We start from the raw sequence: 22,337 nt of genomic DNA on the forward strand, positions 1-22,337 counted from the left end.
CAGGTTTCTCAGGAGACAAATAAGTTGGTCTGGTATTCCCATCTCTCTAAGAATTTTCCAGTTTGTTGTGATCCACACAGTCAAAGGCTTCAGCATAGTCTATGAAGCAGAAGTAGGTGTATTTCTGGAGTTCCCTTACTTTTTCTATGATCCAATGAATGTTGGCAATTTGATCTCTGGTTCCTCTGCCTTTTCTAAATCCAGATTGTACCTCTAGAAGTTCTCAGTCCAGGTACTGTTGAATTGTAACTTGAAGGATTTTAAGCATCACTTTGCAAGCATGTGAAATGAGTACAGTTGTGTGAGAGTTTGAGCATTCTTTGACATTGCCCATCTTGGGATTGGAATGAAGCTGATCTCGTCCAGTCTTGTGGTCACTACTGAGATTTCCAAATTTTCTGGGATAGTCAGTGTAGCACTTTCACAGCATCATCTTTTTGGATTTGCAACAGCTCAACTGAAATTCCATTACATCCACTAGCTTTCTTCATAGTGATGCTTCCTAAGGCACACTTGATTTTATACTCTAGGATGTCTTACTGTAGATGAGTGATGACACCATCATGGTTATCTGGGTCATTAAGGCCTTTATCATACAGTTCTGTGTATTCTTGCCACCTCTTCTTAATATCTTCTTTTTCTGTTAGGTCCATACTAGGGGATAGTCTCTTTATAATATTGTGATGGTTTTTGCCATACATCAACATGAATCAAGCATATGTATATATGTGTCCCCTCCCTCTTGAATCCCCCTCCCACCTCTCTCTCCACCCCATCTCTTTAGGTTGTCACAGAGCAATGGCTTTGGGTTCTCTGCCTCATACACCAATCTACCACTGGTTGTCTATGTTACATATAGTAATTTTTATGTTTCAGTGCTATTCTATCAAGTCATACCACCCTTTCCTTCCCCCACTGTGTTCAAAAGTCTCTTCTTTATGTCTGTGTCCTTTGCTGCCCTACCCATAGATCACTGATACTGCCTTTCTAGATTCCATATACATGACTTACTATATAATATTTGTCTTTATCTTTCTAACTTACTTCACTCTGTATAATAGGCTCTAGGTTCATCTACCTAATTAGAGCTGACTCAAATGTATTCCTTTTTATAGCAGAGTAATATTCCATTGTGTATATGTACCTCAGCTTCCTTATCCATTCATCTGTCAATGGTTGCCTCTTTGTTCTAGCTATTGTAAATAGTGCTGCAGTGAACACTAGGTACATGGGTGCTTTAATCAGTTTGGATTCCCACCAACATGAGTATTCTCTTTTTTCCACACACTCTCCAGCATTTATTGTTTGTAGACTGTTTTCATGATGGCCATTCTGGTCAGTGCACGATAAGACCTCATTGTAGTTTTGATTTGCATTTTTTAAATAATGAGTGATGTTGACCATCTTGGCATGTGTTTATGTGTTTATGTTTTCTTTGAAAAAATGTCTGTGTGGGTTTCCTGCCCACTTTTTTATTTGTTTCTTTGTTTTTCTGGTATTGAGCTACATGAGCTTATACGTTTTGGAGATAAATTCTTTATCAGTTGTTTTATTTGCTATTATGTTCTCCTATTCTGAGGATTTTCTTTTCACTTTGCTTTTAGCTTTATTCATTTACAAACACTTTTAAGTTTAATCAGGTCCCATTTGTTTTTATTTCTGTTACTCTAAGAGTCTAATATTGGATCTTGCTCTGATTTATGCTGCCTTTGTTTTTCTCTAAGAGGTTTATAGTTTCTGGTTTTATGTTTAGGACATTAATCCATTTTGAATTTATTTTGGTGTATGTTGTTAGGAAATGTTCTATTTTTGTTGTTTTACATGTAGTTGACCAGTTTTCTCAGCATAACTTGTTGAAGGGACTGTCTTTCTCCATTGTATGTTTTTGCCTCCTTTGTCTAGAATAAGTTGTCTTTAGGTGGATGGATTTATCGCTGGACTTTCTATCTTGTTCCATTGGTCTATATTTCGGTCTTTGTGCCAGTACCATACTGTCTGATGAGTAGCTTTGTAGTATCATCTGAAATCAGGAAGGTTGATTCCAATAGTTCTATTCTTCTTTATCAAGATTACTCTGGCTATACAAGATCTTTTGTGCTTCCATACAAATTGTTAAGTTATTTATTCTAGTTCTGTGAAAAATACCATTGGTAGTTTGATAGAGTTTGCATTGAATCTACAGTTGCATTGAATCTACAGTTTGGGTAGTGTAGTCATCTTCACTGTATTAATTCTTCCAATTCAAGAACATAGTATATCTCTCCATCTGTTTGTGTCATTTTTGATTCTTTAATTGGTTCGTATAGTTTTCTGCACACAGGTCTTTTGTCTCTTTATGTAAATTTATAGCTAATTATTTTATTCTTTTATTTTGCAATGGTGAATGGGATTGTTTCCTTAATTTCTCTTTTTGATTTTTTCATTGTTAGTGTGTATGGATGCAAGAGATTCCTGTATATTAATTTTATATTCTGTCACTTAACTATATTCATTGATTAGCTCTAATAATTTTCTGATGGCATATTTAGGGTTTTCTGTATAAAGAATCTGCAAACAGCATGGGTTTTACTTCTCCTTTTCCTATCTGGATTGCTTTTTTTTTTTTCCTGTTTGCTGAGGCTAGGACTTCCAAAACTGTTCAGTAATAATAGTGAGTGTGGATACCCTTATCTTGTTCCTGATTTTAGAGGAAATGTTTTCAGTTCTTTACCATTAATAATAATGTTTGCTGTGGCTTTGTCATATATAGCCTTTATTATGTTAAAGTATGTTCCTTCAATACCTACTTTCTAGAGAGATTTTATCAAACATGTATGTTGAATTTTGTCAAAGGGCATTTCACCTATAAACAATAGATTTAATTTATTCTCAAGTGCACATGAAACATTCTTCAGGATAGATCAGATCTTGGGCCACAAATCAAGCCTTAGTAGATGATTCTAAGCAACTTTTTAAATAAAGAATTCTGGCATTCAAAAAAAAATAAAAAATAAAAATAAAATTGAAATCACTTCAAGCATCTCTTCTGATCACAATGCTGTAAGGTTAGATATCAACTGCAGAGGGGAAAAAGAAACTATAAAAAACACAAACAGATGGAGGCTAAACAGCACACCTCTAAATAACCAACAGATCACTGAAGAAATTAAAAAGGAAATCACAATATGCCTAGAAACAAATGACAATGAAAACTCAAAACCTATGATATATAGTAAAAGTAATACTAAGATTGAAGTTCATATCAATACAAGCTTACATTAAGAAACAAGACAGCCATCAATTAAACAACCTAACTTTACACCTAAAGCAAGTAGAACAAAAAGAACAACAACAAAAAAAGGTAGTAGAAGGAAAGAAATCATGAAAATAAAAGCAGAAATACATGAAAAAGAAATGAAGGAGACATAGCAAAGATCAATAAAATTAAAAGATGGTACTTTGAGATGATAAAATTCAGAAATCATTAACTAGCCTCATCAAGGAAAAAAAAGACTCAAATTAATAAAAGTAGAAATGAAAAAGTAAATGTTACAACAGACAACACAGAAATACAAAGGATCATAAGAGACTACTATGAGCAGCTATATGCCAATAAAATGGATAACTGGGAAGAAATGGACAAATTCTTAGAAAGCTAATTTATTTAAGGTCTTTTTTGTTTATTTGGGTAGTCACCCCTGCCCTTTATGGCTATCATGTCTATCTCTGTTGACTTTCAGTCTGTTTGTGTTTTCACATTGACACTGAATTTCTTATAGTTCAGACATAACTTTATCAGTTTTTAGCCATTCTGCCAATCTCTGTATGTTTATTGGAGAGTTTAATACATTTACATTTAAAATAATTATTTATGGGGATGGAAGTAATTTTGTCTTCTTTTATTTGTTTCCTGAATATCTTATAATTTTTTCTCTTGTTTCCTACATTACTGTCTTGTTTAATTGTTTTGTGCAGTGAAATTTTAAAATGACTTTCTCATTTCCTTTTGTATATATTTTGTATCCGTTTTCTTTATGGTTATTGGTGGTACTGCTACTTAACGTCCCAAAGTTATAACACTCTAACTTAAATTTAGCCAGCTTAACTTCAATAACATAAAATTCTGCTCCTTTTTAGCTTAACCCTATTCTTTTTGGTTGTTGATATCAAAAATTATATATTTTGTGTCCCAAAAGGGGAACTGAAAAAATCCAGTTATGAAACACTGTTAAAATTATATTAATATTTTTTTAAAATGTATTAGTCTCTTAAGTCTTATAGAAAAAAGTACAGTTACAAACTTCCATTAGAGTAGTACTAGCCTTTTTATTGCCCATATGTTTACTTTTATGAGTTCCTCATTTCTTCATATGGCTTTGAATTGCTTTCTAGTGTCCTTTTGTTTCAACTTGCAGGATTCCCTTAAGCATTTCTTGCAAGGCAGATCTAGTAGTAACATACTCCCTCAGCTTTTACTTATCTGGAATGTCTTGATTTCTCCCTCACTGTTGAAAGACAATTTTCCAGGATCTAGATTTCTTGGTTGACAGACTTTTTTTTTCCTTTTAGCGCTTCAAATACATCCACCCACTGCCATCTGTCCTCCAAAGTTTTAGATGCAAAATCTGCTGATAATTATTGAGGATCCCTTGTATGTGATGAGTCACTCCTCTCTTACTGCTTTCTAAGATTTTCTCTTTGCCCTTTGAAAATTCCATTATAATGTATCTTGTCCTGGTCCTCTTTGACTTCATCTTAGTTTTGTACTCATGGCTAAAGTTTTAAGCCATTATTCCTTCAAATATTCAGTGTGTCCCTTTTTCTCCCACTTCCCTTCTGAGACTCCTGCCATGTGACTGTTGGTCTATTTGGTTATGTCCCACCAGTCTCTTCAGTTGTAATCACTTTTCTTCAATCCTTTGTCTTTATGTTGCTTACATTCAAGAACTTTCATTACCTTATTTTGTATTCCCTGATTCTTCTATTTGCTCCCATTTGCCTGTGAATTCCTCTATTGAATCTTATATTTCAGTGATTGTCATTTTAAGTTTCAGTATTTCTTTTAGTCCATTTTTTAAAGGTTTTCTATATCTTTATAGGTATTTCCGTTTTCTTCATTCATTGTTTTCTTCAGTTTCTCCAATTCTTCCTTTAGTTGTTTGAGCATCATTAAGATAGTTATTTGAAAGTCTTTATCAATATATCTGCCCTCAGGTCTTTTTCAGGGACAATTTCTATTATTTATTTTTTCCTTTTAATGTGCCATACTTTCTTATTTCTTTGCATGCCTTGTAATATTTTTGCTGAAAATTGGACATTTGAATATAATAAGTGTTTACTATGGTGGAACTAGTGGTAAAGAACCTACCTGCCAACACAGGAAATATAAGAGACCTGGATTCATTCTATGGTCTTGGAAGATCCCCTGGAGAAGGGCATGGAAAACCACTCCTATACTCTTGCCTGAAGAATCCCATGGACAGAGGAGCCTGGCGAGCTACAATCCATTGAGTCACAAAGAGTCAGACATGACTGAAGTGACTTAACACAGAATCTGGAAATCAGATTCTTTCTCAATCACAGGGCTTACTGTGACTGATTCTTTGTTGTTATTATTATCATCAAAGTGTGTCCCTGATCAAAGATCAAACTGAGATAAATTTAAGGTAACCTCTGGTATTTTCTAAGCCTGCACCTTTCGCTGAACATGCTTGAAAGTGCTACTCACTCATTCGTGTCCAACTCTTTATGACCCAATGGATTATAGCCCTCCCGGCTCCTCTGTCCTTGGAATTCTCCAGGCAAGAATACTGGACTTGGTTGCCATTTCCTTTTCCAGGGGAATCTTCCCAACCCAGGGACTGAACATGGGTCTTCTGCATTGCAAGCAGATTTTTTACCATCTAAGCCACCAGCATGCATGGTCAGTTTCTAATATGTCCATTATATGGAGTTGTTTTTGATTGTCCCAGTCTTTACTATCTGGCCAGGTGCTGCTTGTGGTAAAGAACCTGCCTGCCAATGCAAGAAGCATAAGAGACATGGGAAGATCCCCTGGAGGAGTGCATGGCAATCCACTCTAGTATTTTTTCCTGGAGAATCCCATAGACTGTGGAGCCTGGAGGGCTACTGTCCATAGGGTCACAAAGAGTTGCATATGACCAACTTAGACAGCATATTAAAAAGCAGGAACATTACTTTATCAACAAAGGTCTGTTTAGTCAAGGCTGTGGTTTTTCCAGTAGTCATGTATGGATGTGAGTTGGACTCTAAAGAAAGCTGAGCACCGAAGAATTGATGCTTTTGAACTGTGGTGCTGGGGAAGATTCTTGAGAGTCACTTGGACTGCAAGGAGATCTAACCAGTCCATCCTAAAGGAGATCAGTCGTGGGTGTTCATTGGAAGGACTGATGTTGAAGCTGAAACTCCGGTACTTTGGCCACCTCATGTAAAGGGCTGAGTCATCTGAAAAGACCCTGATGCTGGGAAAGTTTGAGGGCAGTAAGAGAAGGGGACCACAGAAGATGAGATGGTTGAATGGAATCACCGATTTAATGGACATGAGTTTGGGTAAACTCCAGGAGTTGGTGATGGACAGGGAGGCCTGGTATGCTGCGGTTCATGGGGTCACAAAGAGTTGGACATGACTGAGTGACTGAAGTGAAGTGAAATGAAGTGAATTAGCACCCACTGCAAAGGGATTAAAAAAAAATAAAAGAAAAGGGAGGAATTAAAGGATGCCAGTTAATTAATCCCAGGATTTCAACAGTTGTGGGAGGTTTAACAACAATGGCCACTGCCTCTTTATATCTTTACCTCTGTGATCAAAAGCCTCAGTCAGGGATTAGTGCACAGATTCTTGATTTTCTTTTTTTCCTATCCTGGCTTTTTATGTGCAACTTATGCCAGAAATGTGTGTACAGATGCCTGCCTCAGATGGGAAGGGTTATAGGTAACTGCTTCTGTACACATACAACAGAAATTGATCAGTGGTGACTGTGTGGATCACAATAAACTGTGGAAAATTCTGAAAGAGATGGGAATGCCAGACCTCCTGACCTGCCTCTTGAGAAACCTATATGCAGGTCAGGAAGCAACAGTTAGAACTGGATATGGAACAACAGACTGGTTCCAAATAGGAAAATGATACATCAAGGCTGTATATTGTCACCCTGCTTATTTAACTTCTATGCAGAATACATCATGAGAAACACTGGACTGGAAGAAGCATAAGCTGGAATCAAGATTGCTGGGAGAAATATGAATAACCTCAGATATGCAGATGACACCACCCTTATGGCAGAAAGTGAAGAGGAACTAAAAAGCCTCTTGATGAAAGTGAAAGAGGAAAGTGGAAAAAGTTGACTTAATGCTCAACATTCAGAAATTGAAGATCATGGCATCTGGTCCCATCACTTCCTGGGAAATAGATGGGGAAACAGTGAAAACAGTGTCAGAGTTTATTTTGGGGGGCTCCAAAATCACTGCAGATGGTGAATGCAGCCATGAAATTAAAAGACATTTACTCCTTGGAAGAAAAGTTATGACCAACCTAGATAGCATATTTAAAAGCAGAGAGATTCCTTTGCCAACAAAGGTCTGTCTAGTCAAGGCTATGTTTTTTCCAGTAGTCATGTATGGATGTGAGAGTTGGACTGTGAAGAAAGCTGAGCGCTGAAGAATTGATGCTTTTGAACTGTGGTGTTGAAGACTCTTGAGAGTCCCCTTGGACTGCAAGGAAATCCAACCAATCCATTCTAAAGGAGATCAGCCCTGGGTGTTCTTTGGAAGGAATGATGCTAAAGCTGATACTCCAGTATTTTGGCTACCTCATACGAAGAGTTGACTCATTGGAAAAGACGCTAATGCTGGGAGGGATTGAGGAGGCTGAGATGGCTGGATGGCATCACCAACTCGATGGACATGAGTTTGAGTGACTCCGGGAGTTGGTGATGGACAGGGAGGCCTGGTGTGCTGAGATTCATGGGGTCGCAAAGAGTTGGACACGACTGAGCAACTTAACTGAACTGAACTGAACCAAGAATTACCTTCCATGTCTTTGTCTAGAAGTTGCAAGCATTCAGTAGACCTGGCAGTTCCAAGATAGTTACATCAGAAAGATCCTGCTAGTGTAGTTATGTAGATGTAGAGCATCTGAGCTAGTAAAAACCTTTGCAGGTTTTACTGCATGTTTTCCTTCCAAATAGTTCTAGAATTATTCTTCAGAGTACCTCAAAATATCTAAATATGCAATGTTAATATTTTTCTGCTAATCTGCACTACAAATAAGAACACGTGTATCATTAACGGAGTTACTATATTTTAAAACACAGAGATTAAGATTTGTTAATTCTGAGAGATCATTCAGCATATACAGTTGACTTTATAGATAAGAAGGTTATGATAAAGAATAAATAACTTATTTAGATTAGTAACAGTAACTGAACAAGAACTAAAATATGATTCTCCATTTGAAAATGTTTCTATCTATATAAATACTTTCCTATAGAGAGAATTTGTGTTAAATAGTTTATTTTCATCATAATTCTTTAAGGGCTAAAAATCTTTATTGTTACAATAAAAATATAGTGTCCTTGCCGTTGCATTTATAAATAACAAAAGGAAAAGCATGTAATGTTGATTAAACTGTTTTCTCCCATAATTATAAGATAAGAAAACAGGATACAAAAAGTTAAATCTCAATGACTTAAAATGCAGAGTTAACATCTGAAAAAACAATCCATCTCATTTTAATGCTAGTAATTTTTATGTTAGTTTACAGACAGCATGTCAGGTCATGTACCTTGTATTTAAATTCATAAAGACAGAAATTTGATTTAATGTGCATAATTACTAAGATATATAACAGTTCCTATCCCTGTCATCCGTTGTAATAATGTAGCATCAGTGATGACCTGAATGCTATTGTAGAAATATGTAATTATCATCACACATCTAAATGCCTGTTTGGTCAGGTTGTTTGGATAGTAAAAATCAAACATATAAAATAATTAATTTTAGAAATGTTTCACCATATTCAATTGAAAATCATAAAAGTGTACATAACGTAGCTTCTGTTATGGATGGCATTGATTCGTTTACTTCAAACAATGCATTTCAGTAACAGGTTCAACATGTTCAAAATGTGCAACATATACAGTTTTTGCAATGTAATTAGTTAGAAATTGGGGAAGCTTAATTTTAAAATTGAATTGTTCATGAAAATCTATTTCATACTCTCTATGGATTAAGCAGTCTCTCTTCATAAAATGTTCTATAGTTGTTTAAAGAAATTAAGTGTGGTTAATCAGAGGGAACATTATGGTTTGACACTTAATTTGAAAGCCCTGTCTTGAAGCTGTGAATGATTGCTTATAGAATTACATACACCAACGAGAACCCAAATAGGAAATCCATTTATGCTCCAAGTAGATTACAGTATTGATGTAAGCCAGGGTGGTATTGTCTGTCTTTTTGTAAGTAATAGTTCATAAAAGCATGTGTATATATAAATATAAATACATATATTTATTTTTTTCTAAAATGTCTTATTTTTAGTCTCATTTGATAGATTAAAAATAGTAAAACAGCATTACAATGAATTATCTAATCTTTGTACATTAGAAGGCAGATTAGTGATTTTAAAGTCATTTTTCTATGCAGTCAAGTCAGTTCTCTTGATTTAAGTACAGAGATGAGCTATCAAGTTTTAAAGCTTAGCTTTTAAAAAAAGGCAATGGTGAAACAGTCTCAATGATGTTGGTAAACTATTTTTCATCTCTATTTAATGTACCTTCATCTGTTTTTCAGTGCCACCAGTGATCACAATGCCTCAGAAATCCTTTAACGCCACAGCGGAGAGAGGCGAAGAGATGACATTTTCCTGCAGGGCCTCAGGCTCTCCTGAGCCCACCATCTCCTGGTACAGGTAGGTTATGTACCCACACTCCCCTGCCTTGTGTCCATGGTCAGGCTTCCAGGAAAATACTTAGAATCTTATCATTTTGTCTGGAAGGAAACAATTATTTTTGAATTTCATTTAAAAAATGATGAGGCTTTTGTTTCCAGTTCAGTTGTTTAAATTGTTGAAGAGAGCAACATAGTGATTTAATACAAGTCAAAGGCTGCATTCATAGCTCTGGTCAGTCTGTCTAACCGGCATGTTTCTGGCTAAAGTGGATCCAGGAGCCCTGTAACTGATTCAGCCATTTTACTGTTACTACTAGAGAGTACCAAGAAGTGGGAAATGTGGTAAGATGCCACTGTTGTATGCCCCTGATAGCTCAGACACTGAAGAGTCGGCCTGCAATGTGGGAGACCTGGGTTCGATCCCTGGGTTGGGAAGATCCCTGAAGAAGGGAATGACTACCAATTCTAGTACTCTTGCCTGGAGAATCCCATGGACAGAGGAGCATGGTGGGCAACAGTCCATGCGATTGCAAAGAGTCAGACACAACTGAGTGATTAACCCACACAAACATAATTGTATGTTTTGTTTGCATACCATATTATGACAGATAAATGTAATTTTCTAGCACTAAATTATAATAAATTTAATGTTATATAAATAAGTTCAAATGAATAAATTATCTTTTCTAAATCTGTTGTTTCACAATTCACTTTTATATATTTTCTGAATTTTTAAATTCTATTTGTTTTCAGTTAACATTGAACAACTATGAAAATATTCCATTCTTTTAGGTTGTGACTCACACTGTTAAAATGGAGACAATGAAAGTTTAAAAATGGAGTCTTTTAAACATGTATTAGCTATTAATTATGGTTACTACTGAAGCCAATCTATAAATATCATATGTTATAAATCATATACTATAGAATAGCTTCAAGGAAATAATTAGAAAAATATATTCAAATTGACAAAAGTGCCCATAAGAAGGAATAGGTTTCTAAAAAAGATTTTAAGGAAAACAACTGAAATTCAAAACTATTTTTCATTACTTTATGAGCATTTACTGATATTATCTTCAGGTTTCAAATCTTTATTTAACCATTTAAAATAGCAGGTAGCAATAAACAAGATATTTCTTCAGACAGGTGTTTTTAGATTTTCTATGCAGACAATATTCCTTTCTGACACACTATTGATATTTTTAAAGTGATTCTACATGAAACGTTAATACATTCACCCCAGATAATTATCATGTTTCTCAGAGACTTCTGGTTTCTAATGTGTATCCTAACAGTCAATATTAGATCTAACCACAGCGAGGAAAAGCTCTAGGATCCTTCATTACAATGAACAAATATCATTAACCAATACACAATTGTAAAGTAAAATAAAAAATAAATTAATTAATTTAAAAAAAAGAATCTTATTCTCATCATTTTATCTTTCTGGAGAGACTGCCTTTTGGTTTAGATTTTTTTCTTAAGTTTAACATTAGTTCAAAATTCTCATATGTATGTGAAAATATAATAATTATGCAGTCTAGAATGAATCAGAAGCTACTATAATTGAATAACTTCACTCCATAGTTTTGCATCTCCATTTTTTTTTCATATGGTATTAGTCTCAACATTTGAATCAAATAAAATAATAAATATTCTACTTGCTGGATATATATTATACAGTGGGAGAATTGGAATATATGGTAGTATTCTTAAGGGAGGTAAAATTGGTATCAGAGGGAAGTTTTTACTGCAACATATTTATCTGTGTATATAGAAATGTTTGGGCTTCCCTGGTAGTTCAACAGTAAGGAATCCACCTGGAATGTAGGAGCCACAAGAGACACGGGTTCGATCCCTGTGTCAGGAAGATCCCCTGGAGGAGGGCATGGCAACCCAATCCAGTATCCTTATCCCATGGACAGAAGAGCCTGGAGGGCTACAGTCCATGGGGTTGCAAACAGTTGCACATGACTGAGTGACTAACACTTTCACATACATGTTATTTTTGTGAAAAAAATTCTAAAAAGCCTTAGGGCAGCAGCACAGAGAGAAAAATCCAGACTGCCTGTTGCATAGGGATACTATCTCCAAGAAGTGTGAGTAAAGTCAGTAAAGAAGGTAATTTAAGATCAAACATTGAAGTTGGTGACGGACAGGGAGGCCTGGCGTGCTGCAATTCATGGGGTCGCAAAGAGTCGGACACAACTGAGCGCCTGAACTGAACTGAACTGATTGAAGAAAAATAAAATTTTTCACAAAAGAACCAGAAGCACTTGGCAACATAAAAACCAAAGTGGGAATAAAAATAGAAACTCTAAATATCACTTTCTTCATTTCCACTCCAATGTTTCTTCTTTTGAGAATACCATATGGATTTTTATGGTTAGCTGTTCTAATTGGTGTATTCCATGGATTTTCAAATATTAAAACAACCTTGGAATCCTTAGAATGAACCCACTTGTAATGTCTAATATGCTCTTAATCCCACCAGAGTGTTTTTCATCATTCTACTTTTTGTGTCTGTAAGTTTGCGGGAAGCTTTTTTTGTTTGTTTTCCATTCCTCTCTTACCATGTTCATACATGACTTCCTTCAGTATATAGAATGTATTTAAAAGCTATTTAAATGATCTTGTCTACTAATTGTATCATCTGTGTTTTTTCTGAATCTTTTATACTTGTTGATTTTTTTTTTTTTTACTTATTATAGGTCATATTTTCCTACCTATTTACTATCCTGTCAATTTTTATTGGGTGTCAGGTAGAGAGTTTTATGTTTTCAAGTGCTGGATATTTTCTTTTCTTTTTTTTTTTTTTACTTTAGCTTTGGATGGAGTTAAGTTACTGGGGAGAAGTTGATCTTCTTGAGACTCACTTTTAAGTTCTTTTAGATGGATACAACCTTTCAGTATAAGATTAATTTGGCTTCATTACTAAAGCAATATTCTTATAAGGAGGCAATTAAATACCTTGTGTTTTAGGAGGTCTTTCTACTCTGGATGGTAGGAATGCAAATTCTTCCTGATCTTTGGTGAGCTCCTGGTATTATTGTGCTTTATTTATTCCAATGGTTCTTACCTTAGTCTGGGGAAGCCTTACTTGCATACACTGTAGCACGACATTGTAAATCAACTACGTTCCAATAAATTTTTTTAAGAAAATTGATTGGGAAACCTCTACAAATTCTTCACTTCTCTCTTGTGCCTTCTTCTCACATTTTTCTTCTTTTTTTTTAAACCTGTAAATTCTAGTCGCTTTAACTTCCCCCAGCTGAGAACTCTGTCTTCCACTACACTTCAGAGACCCTGTCTGGCTCTGTTTGGGTTCCTCTTCTCTGAACAGCCTCTCTTAGAAACTGTCTTCAGGTAGTAAGTTCTGGTGGTCTTCAGAGATCACTGTCATATGCTACCTGTTGACCAAGGTTGGAAAATGTTATTTAACCTCTGTGTCAAATGTTCATGTTGTTTATAATGAGAGGGTAACTATGGTTCTTGTTACTCCATTACAGTCAAAAGTAGAATGATTCTCCCTTCTTTATCATTGCCATTTAGCCCCTAATCTTTACCCCTGCTTTCTTTTGCCTGAAAAAGTGGCATTTTGAGAAGCAGTCAGAGTTTCAGAGGATGTGCCCATGAAATAATCTTTCAGAATCCACTGGGAGTTTGTTTGTTTATTTGTTTTTTTCCAGACATAGACATTTTACAGAAATGCACTTTGGATGACAATGGCTACTTTCTACATAATAGGTTTATTGGGAGAGACACAATTAGAACCATTACCTGAATTATTATTTTTTAATGATATTTTTAAATTGAACTCTTTAAAAAATATGGTGTCTTTTTTAAAATTAATTAATTTATTTTAATTGGAGGCTAATTACTTTATAATATTGTAGTGATTTTTGCCATACATTGACATGATTCAGCCATGGGTGTACATGTGTCCCCCATCCTGAACCCCCCTCCCACCTCCCTGCCCATCCCATTCCTCAGAGTCATCCCAGTGCACTGGCCCTGAGTTCCCTAATCTTTACAAATTGACTGCTTTAAATTCTTCAAGACCTACCCATTCATGTCAAAGCCTAGATCATGGAATTTTCCCCAAGAAAATTCCCAGAGTATTCCAGCCATCATCTTTTTCTTTTTCTTCTATTATAATAAGTCCCTCACCCCTCCCAGCACACACACAAATTTATGAATAAATGCACTAATGGGATCTATATTACCCTCTATTACTGCCAGTCAGATTATGAATTCTTCAAGATAAGTGGCTTTGTCCCACTCATCTGCTATATTTCAAACCTTTAGAACAGTATTTCACATAAAGTAGAGAAAAATCCCTTTATCATAAAAAACACTAGAATTTAGTTAACATGCTGTTTATAATACTGTGTAAACCTAAGCCTTTTCATCTGTGGATTGAGGGGTGGGGAAATCATATTTAAATGTTTAGTTCTCTCATCTGTGAATGAGGATGGGAGGGAGAGTGCACATATATGGGCTAATTGTATTTATCCAGGTTGATAAGAGAAAGAAAGTGAGCCTTAAGCCACAAATTGCTAAAACTTCTAATTGATGATGATACAAATGAATACTTCTTTATTGACTAGATTAAGAATTGGGGTAAAAGCCCTATCTGTACATAAAATTCTAGACAAAAATATTTATGGCAGTACTTTCTAGAAAGCAGAACTAGAATTCACTGAAAAGATCATTTAGAATATCAGAAAAATATTGTTTCTTTCTAGGAAATATTTTAATAATCCTTTTATACATTTCCTTTTTAGTTTAAACTCATATGGACAGGTAATCTCCCTACTCCTAAAGTGAAGTTGCTCAGTCATGCCCAACTCTTTGTGATGCAATGGACTGTAGCTTGCTAGGCTCCTCCGTTCATGGGATTCTCCAGACAAGAATACTGGAGTGGGTAGCCTTTCCTTCTCCAGGAGATCTTCCCAACTCAGGGATTGAACCGAGGTCTCCTGCATTGCAGGCAGACTACTTATCGTCTGAGCCACCAAGGAAGTAACACTTAAAGGGAGATCCTAAATTTTTATACTTGTTGGTTAGTCACTAAGTCATGTCTGATTGCTTTGCAACCCCTTGGACTGTAGCCCACCGGTCTCCTCTGTTCATGGGATATCCCAGACAAGAATAGTGGGGTGAAAGTTGATTGTCATTTCCTTCTCCTGGGGATCTTCCCAATGCATGGATCGAGCGTGCATCTCCTGCACTGAAAGCGGATTCTTTACCCCTGAGCCACTGGGGAAGTCTATTGTGTCCCTGTAACTTAGTAAATAAATATATTTCATAGATAAGTGTTGACTCACCAAAATAAAGCTTTTTTATTTTTCTTTTTGCTAATAAGTATGAAATGAAAGAAAGTGCTTTTTGCCTAAGATGCGTGTCAAGATTTCAACACAACTCAAATGTTATTCTTGACTCTAAAGTCAAAGAAACTTTCAAGTATAATGTTACTACTTATGCATTAAATTTTCTTGAGCTAATAAATGTATAAGTTTAATTGGAATATAGCTTTATGTATCAATGACAGTAGCCATGAAGTGATTGACCATTAGAGGTCAAAATACTAAGTGTGACCTGCTCCTGAAAAATGAACTCAAATTTATGAAGATCAACCTCTGTTTTCTTCTTTAGGAATGGCAAGTTCATTGAAGAAAATGAAAAGTACTCATTGAGAGGAAGCAATACAGAACTCACTGTCAGGAACATAATCAATAGTGATGGGGGCCCTTATGTCTGCAAGGCCACAAATAAGGCAGGAGAAGATGAAAAACAGGTGCTTCTCCAAGTCTTTGGTAAGTATTATAGCACAGTAGTTAACCCTGTAATGTCTAAAGGAAGGTCTAAGACAAACTGGGAAAGTCTCTGTCGCTTATACGAGCTACTTATAATTAAATTAATTTCTAAACCTATGTTTTAGTTTTTTCACCTCTAAAATATATTTTAAATTGCAGCTACCAGATAGATTTATTTAAGAATTATATGAGATTACAATGTAAATTTTTATAAAATATTTGATGAACTCATAGCAGAGGCTGGAAGAAAATTCATTAAAATTGTACATAATGAAATCTATTATATCTGTGGGTTGTTCTTCATAAATGTTTAAATGACACATGTTGGGTTCAGTTTTACTTTTAATATACTTCGAGAGTTCATTCAAAAGGCTGTAATTAGGAACATTGACCTATAACCATGATTAAATATTCCCTTTTCATTTTATTAAAAGGACATGCAATATAAATATCTTCCACATTAGAGCCATATTCCTTTCTTTATGGAACTTATAGAAAGTACAAAAATCAATGTATTTATTTTTAATTATTGATTTAGCTTCTGTTATATTTGTACAAGGAAAAGATTTTGGTGGTGGATATTTAGAATATGATTATTCTCTTTAAAACGCAAACACAAAGATTTATATGCATTACTGATATTTAGTGTGTTTTCTCCATTTTTAGCAATGTTGTTATCACAACACTTTCCAAACAATGAGAGGGGCAGGAAGGAAGGAGTACTTTGAAGAGTAGAAGGGACCAGTTTTTGCATTTGACAGATGCAGCAATACTGTTTAGACCAAAAAATGAATGGTATACACCTGTGGACATACCCTTGGCCAGTTGGTCCTTGAATAGCTGTAATAGAAATATTTCCTGTACCAGGGAGATTTTCATAAAGCCTATATTCTAGTTAAGTAGGACAGACAGTAAAGAATATACCAAAATATATTAAAGTAAAATTAGAATAATAAGATGTTCTAAGAAGAATGTGAAACTAGATCAATCTAAAAAGGGCTGTTATTTTGGAGATCATGATATTGGAAAGTTGCTCAGAAGGGTCATGCTTAGATGTAACTACACAAATATCTTTAATGATGAGAAATCAGCAAAGCTATGAACCAGGAGAAAATTGTTCACATAGAATAAAGAGTAAATATGTTATTTCTAATAATTCTCAAAATTATTAAAATTATAGAAAGCATATAATTTATTCAAGTAGTATTTCCCACTTAAGAAAATGTTCTTTTTAAAATATACAGTGCTAAATTAAAAAAATATATATATATATACAATGCTAAATGTAACAGTATAAACTAAGTTAATAATTAGAAATGATAGACTTTGAGATAATTTCAAAGGATAATCTTAATCGATCTCAATGAGCTTATATGAAATACTGTTTAGTTAATTTTTAAAATTTAAGTGACACTGAGTAAGAACAAAGGCAAAAGGTTTCTAATTTTTTTTTACCTTTTAAATAGAAAATAATAAATGAAAAATCATATGCTACTTGACTGTTGTAATTACTTTGCATAGTAACAGTGAACAGATTCATATTGTGTTTGATACAAAATCATTCATATATAATGGAAATAAACCTAAAACCATTAAAGTAAATGGAATAAACATTGAATTTTAAAAATTATATATGTCCTGTTTCTGATATCAAGAATTTAATTTTCTAAGATTAAGAACAACATACATATATTTCATAATTGATTACACTTAATGATTAAAAAAAAAACCTGTTACTTGCTCTGAAGTAACACGTGCTTTTATCACATTTATGTTCAAACAAATAAAAGCCTAAGAAATACTGACAATACAGAGTTTAAAATTTTAAAGCTCTTTGGCATATGTAAATTTGTTAAGGGGCATGTTTTTAATATTAATATAATTGACATTAGGACATGATGGTTTGGTTTTATAGCTGTGATAACTATAAAGAAATAATTATCTATTATGTCTAATAATATTAAGGCAATCTAGGGGCAAAATAAATCAACCATAATAATAAAGAAAAATAGTATATATATATATATATTTACTTGTTAAGTTTTTTAAGTATTGTACATAGTTATACTTACTATATATTCAGGGTACAGTCACTATTTCCCCCCATTTTGTAATATTGTTTTGAAAGTTTAAGAGATAATCACTACAAAAGCAAATGTCATACACAGACACACATACATAGTACATTTGTGGTTTTAAGAGGACATTTTAATTTTGTAGCTTTAAGAGGAAAAAATTAAATAGGTTTAATTTGCAAAATCTCAGAAAGAATTCTTTTTGCCTATTGGCTTCTAAACCACTTCAAATTATTTTTATAATTGTAATCTATGAACATTATTTTTAAAGCTATTTCTCCTATAATTTGCAATTCTCCTGGCACTCTTATAAAGCAAGCATGGCACTATAACAACTGCAAAGTTAACAATTTAATACTATGCTATTGTGTACTCAAATGCCCACTATGAATAATAATATTTTCTTTTAATACAGATTGAGTAATGTATATATTTTTTACAGTACAGCCTCACATAATACAGCTTAAAAATGAGACTACATATGAGAATGGTCAAGTCACACTCGTATGTGAAGCAGAAGGAGAGCCTATTCCAGCAATCACCTGGAAAAGAGCAGTGGATGGCATTACTTTTTCTGAAGGTGATAAGGTAACAGCAATTTAATATACAGTGATTTTCAAAAGCATTGTATTTACAGTGTTTTTTATATAATTAAATCTCATATTGCTCTCCATTTCACCAAGTAACTTGTAGAAATGCAAGAATGATTTATTTTTGAAAAGACAACTATCACAGTCAACCTAAAACTAAATTCATAAGAGAAAAATGTCAAATTTTAATATTAAAGAAGTTTCTCGTTAAGACAAAATTTTAAATTGTTAAGTTTTCCTACATACAAACTTTTGGTAAACACTGAATCCATAAAATACTTATTGCCATTTCGATTCCTCTACCTTGCACTATGAAAATGAAAATAATTTAAATTCACAAAATCCTGGTTGTCATTTAACTCTTAACTCTTTCATATTTTCTTTGTGCATTCAGTTCAGTTCAGTTGCTCAGTCATGTCCGACTCTGCGACCCCATGAATCGCAGCACGCCAGGCCTCCCTGTTCATCACCAACTCCTGGAGTTCACTCAAATTCATGTCCATCTAGTCAGTGATGCCATCCAGCCATCTCATCCTCTGTTGTCCCCTTCTCCTCCTGCCCCCAGTCCCTCCCAGCATCAGAGTCTTTTCCAATGAGTCAACTCTTCACATGAGGTGGCCAAAGTACTGGAGTTTCAGCTTTAGCATCATTCCTTCCAAAGAAATCCCAGGGCTGATCTCCTTCAGAATGGACTGGTTGGAAATCCTTGCAGTCCAAGGGACTCTCAAGAGTCTTCTCCAACACCACAGTTCAAAAGCATCAATTCTTTGGTGCTCAGCTTTCTTCACAGTCCAACTTTCACATCCATACATGACCACAGGAAAAAACCATAGCCTTGACTAGACAGACCTTTGTTGGCAAAGGAATGTCTCTGCTTTTTTTTTTTTTTAATTTTACAATACTGTATTGGTTTTGCCATACATTGACATGAATCAGCCATGGGTGTACATGAGTTCCCAATTCTGAACCCCCCTCCTACCTCCCACCCCATATCATTTCTCTGGATCATCCCTGTGCACCAGCCCCAAGCATCCTGTATCCTGTATCGAACATTTCTTAAACATGCTATTTTGTACTTAGCAGGTACACCTTCACTGGTACACACACCATAGATTTAAAACACTTATTTCAAACTTGCATCAATTTAACATGATACAAAGTTTGGCTATAAAATTTTGAGAACAACCCCTATTTGCCTTTCTTCTATTTGTGAGGTCAAGCACTTCCCTACAGTAAATAAATTATGCTACATTGTTAGTTAATGGGTAGAAAGTTCACAATCTTAGTAACAAAAACTCATTTAATTTGCTTGCCTTATAGCTCAGTTGGTAAAGAATCTGCCTGCAATGCAGGAGACCCCAGTTCTATTCCTGGGTTGGGAAGATCTGCTGAGAAGGGATAGGCTACCCACTCTAGGATTCTTGGGCTTCCTTTGTGGCTCAGCTGGTAAAGTATCTGCCTGCAATTTGGGAGACCTGGATTTGATCCCTGCCTTGGGGAGATATTTCTATTTATGAGGTCAATCACTTCCCTCTAGTAAATAAATATACTACATTATTAATTAATAGGTAGAAAGTTCACAAATCTTAGTAGCAAAAACTCATTTAATTTCAGTCCTTAACACCAAATGATCCTTCAAAATGATGCCAATAAACTCAATAAATAAAAGTATAGTGGAACTTCCCTGACTGGTAGTTAAGACTCTGGGCTTCCAATGCAGGGTGTGTTAGTTTGATCCCTGGTCAATACCTAAGATCTCACATGCCTACAAATGTGGCCAAAATAAACTTAAATTTGTATTAAATTAGGAAAAAAATAGTGATTTAACTTCAAAAATAACCTATTTTTATTTTGCTGAAGTAAAATATGAAATGCTGGTCATAGCCTGAGTTTAGATCAGCTCAAACTTTGTGATTAAAATAATAGGATTATCTGTTCTTTTACGCTTATTTGAAAACTGTGTTTTATTCTGTGTCAAAGAAAACAACCCTACTTGCTGATTCACTGTTAACTTCAGTTCTTTAAGTCCAGATTGCTTTCTATTCCTTCAAATAAATAGATGTATTTAAACTCACATTTAAGATTAAAAATAAACAATACAAAGTATAAAAAGTATACTTTAACAGTTATCTTTATACTTATATGCAGAAGTCATAGTTGTACCAAACTGTTTCTAATTTGATTGTAGAAAAGTGGCAAGCATTTTTCTCCATGAATTGAGGCACTATGATCTGTACCATGCTTCAAATGTTCTTGCAGGATAAAATACCAAGACAAAAGGGATATCTAGAAACCATAAAGAGAGACAGTTCTTTGATACAAGCACTTGAATAATATGTTTTAAATTTTATAACAAATTAAATTCTTAGCATAAAGACATTGATAATTTTACTATTGTGTTCATTATTATTTTATGCTCTAGGATATTATTTTTTGAGTAGGTACATCTTTGGACCTAAGGAAACTTCTAGAATGGTTTTAAATGATTTATTTATATAAACCACTTTTAATGGAGGGCAAAGGATAATGGAGTGAGTTTTTCACATTATTTGAAAATCTCTATTAAAAGTTCTTAATTTTTTATTTATATAAAATATGAAGATTATATTAGCCTTTTTGTATTTCCTCATTTTTTCATCCTAAAGCAAATATGAGTTCTTGAAAATTATATTTAATAAAATGTAAACAGTAAAATAATCTTTAAACTTACAGAAATTTCCATTGCTAATGTTTCCTGTACCATTTATGCAAGTTCTTTTAACAACCATCAGCATCTTTTATTGAGGGCTTTTATGTTTCCATGTATTATCCTATGCACAAGAATACAGCAGTATAAAACAAAATGTTTTCTGCTTCATAGTGCATACTATTCAGGAGAGGAATGAAGGCATATTTAAAATTAGCAGTGTTTCACTTATGAATATGCAATTTTGAAATCTGAAATTTCATATCAAAATAGAAATTTTAAGTATATAAGTGGACTTCTACAGCCTCCAGGCATACCTTTGGCATATTTTTCTGTGCTATCATAGACTTAGTTCAGCTTATTCTTCTGACAGGCCTCTGCATTGGTGCATTTTGGAAAATATATCATCTTCAGAATACCTCCTTTAAATTTGTTTAGGTTGATGAAAACTGCTTATACTGATTTAAAAAGAAGCTTTAAAAAGTTAATGGTATAATTTGCAACATCTTTGTATTATAGAAAACAACTTAAGATTTTCAACTTCTTTTATCTCTTTAAATAGAATTTACAAAATGAGACTGTGAAATCCACAATTACTGATTTAAGAAAGAGAGCAGTGTTTCAAATATCTGCACTTTGTTATAAAACCTGCAGTGAAATGAAAAACTGAAATATGGTAACATTTAGAGCATCATCTTTAATAATAAAAGACAGTTCATAAGTATTTTTAATGTACCTTGTAAGTAATTATACTTTGCAAAATTTTTGCACCAATGTGTTTATAAGAAATTTTATTTATACTTCTTTACCAAATCCTCAAGATGCATTCTAGTGTGTAATTACAGGCAATTCTTAGTGCCTGATATTAAGACTGATAAAAAGCAACAATAACAACAACTAGGGACAGATAAAACCAGCAAAAAATGTTTTACTAAATAATTGAAAAAAACCAATCATGATATGGTTGTTCAAATATTTTAAAGACAGCCATTTCTGCAGGGGGTGCTCTGCAGAAAGAGAGAGGCAGTGGAACTTCCCTCAGCAAAGCCAAGGGGTCCCCAGGAGAGGTGAGCCTGCTGTCCGCCAACCCAGCCCCTCGGCAAGGGAGAGACAATCAGACGCGACAGGGGTTCCGCTTTATTGCTGCAAGCTCTTGGTTTATAAAGGCAAGCAGGGAGGGGTTTGTGAGGGACTTTCCATAGTTGCACCAATCACATTAAAGGTCAAATCGTCATATGCCATCATTATAACAGGAGTCTATGGTGATCACACACTGTCC

At 34.3% G+C, this 22,337-nt stretch overlaps 1 protein-coding gene across 1 annotated transcript in view; it reads left to right on the forward strand.

Annotated features, from left to right (window-relative positions):
• Positions 1-22,337, forward strand: part of NCAM2 (neural cell adhesion molecule 2) — a 251,238-nt gene that overhangs the window by 60,257 nt on the left and 168,644 nt on the right. Inside the window, exons 6-8 of the mRNA XM_040265979.1 lie at positions 9,790-9,907; positions 15,547-15,707; positions 18,225-18,370. Of these exons, the coding sequence (XP_040121913.1) occupies positions 9,790-9,907; positions 15,547-15,707; positions 18,225-18,370 (425 nt within the window). The remainder of the gene's footprint in view (positions 1-9,789; positions 9,908-15,546; positions 15,708-18,224; positions 18,371-22,337) is intronic.

The sequence above is a fragment of the Oryx dammah genome, unplaced genomic scaffold, assembly GCF_014754425.2.
Source record: "Oryx dammah isolate SB20612 unplaced genomic scaffold, SCBI_Odam_1.1 HiC_scaffold_2, whole genome shotgun sequence".
Taxonomy (NCBI): domain Eukaryota; kingdom Metazoa; phylum Chordata; class Mammalia; order Artiodactyla; family Bovidae; genus Oryx; species Oryx dammah.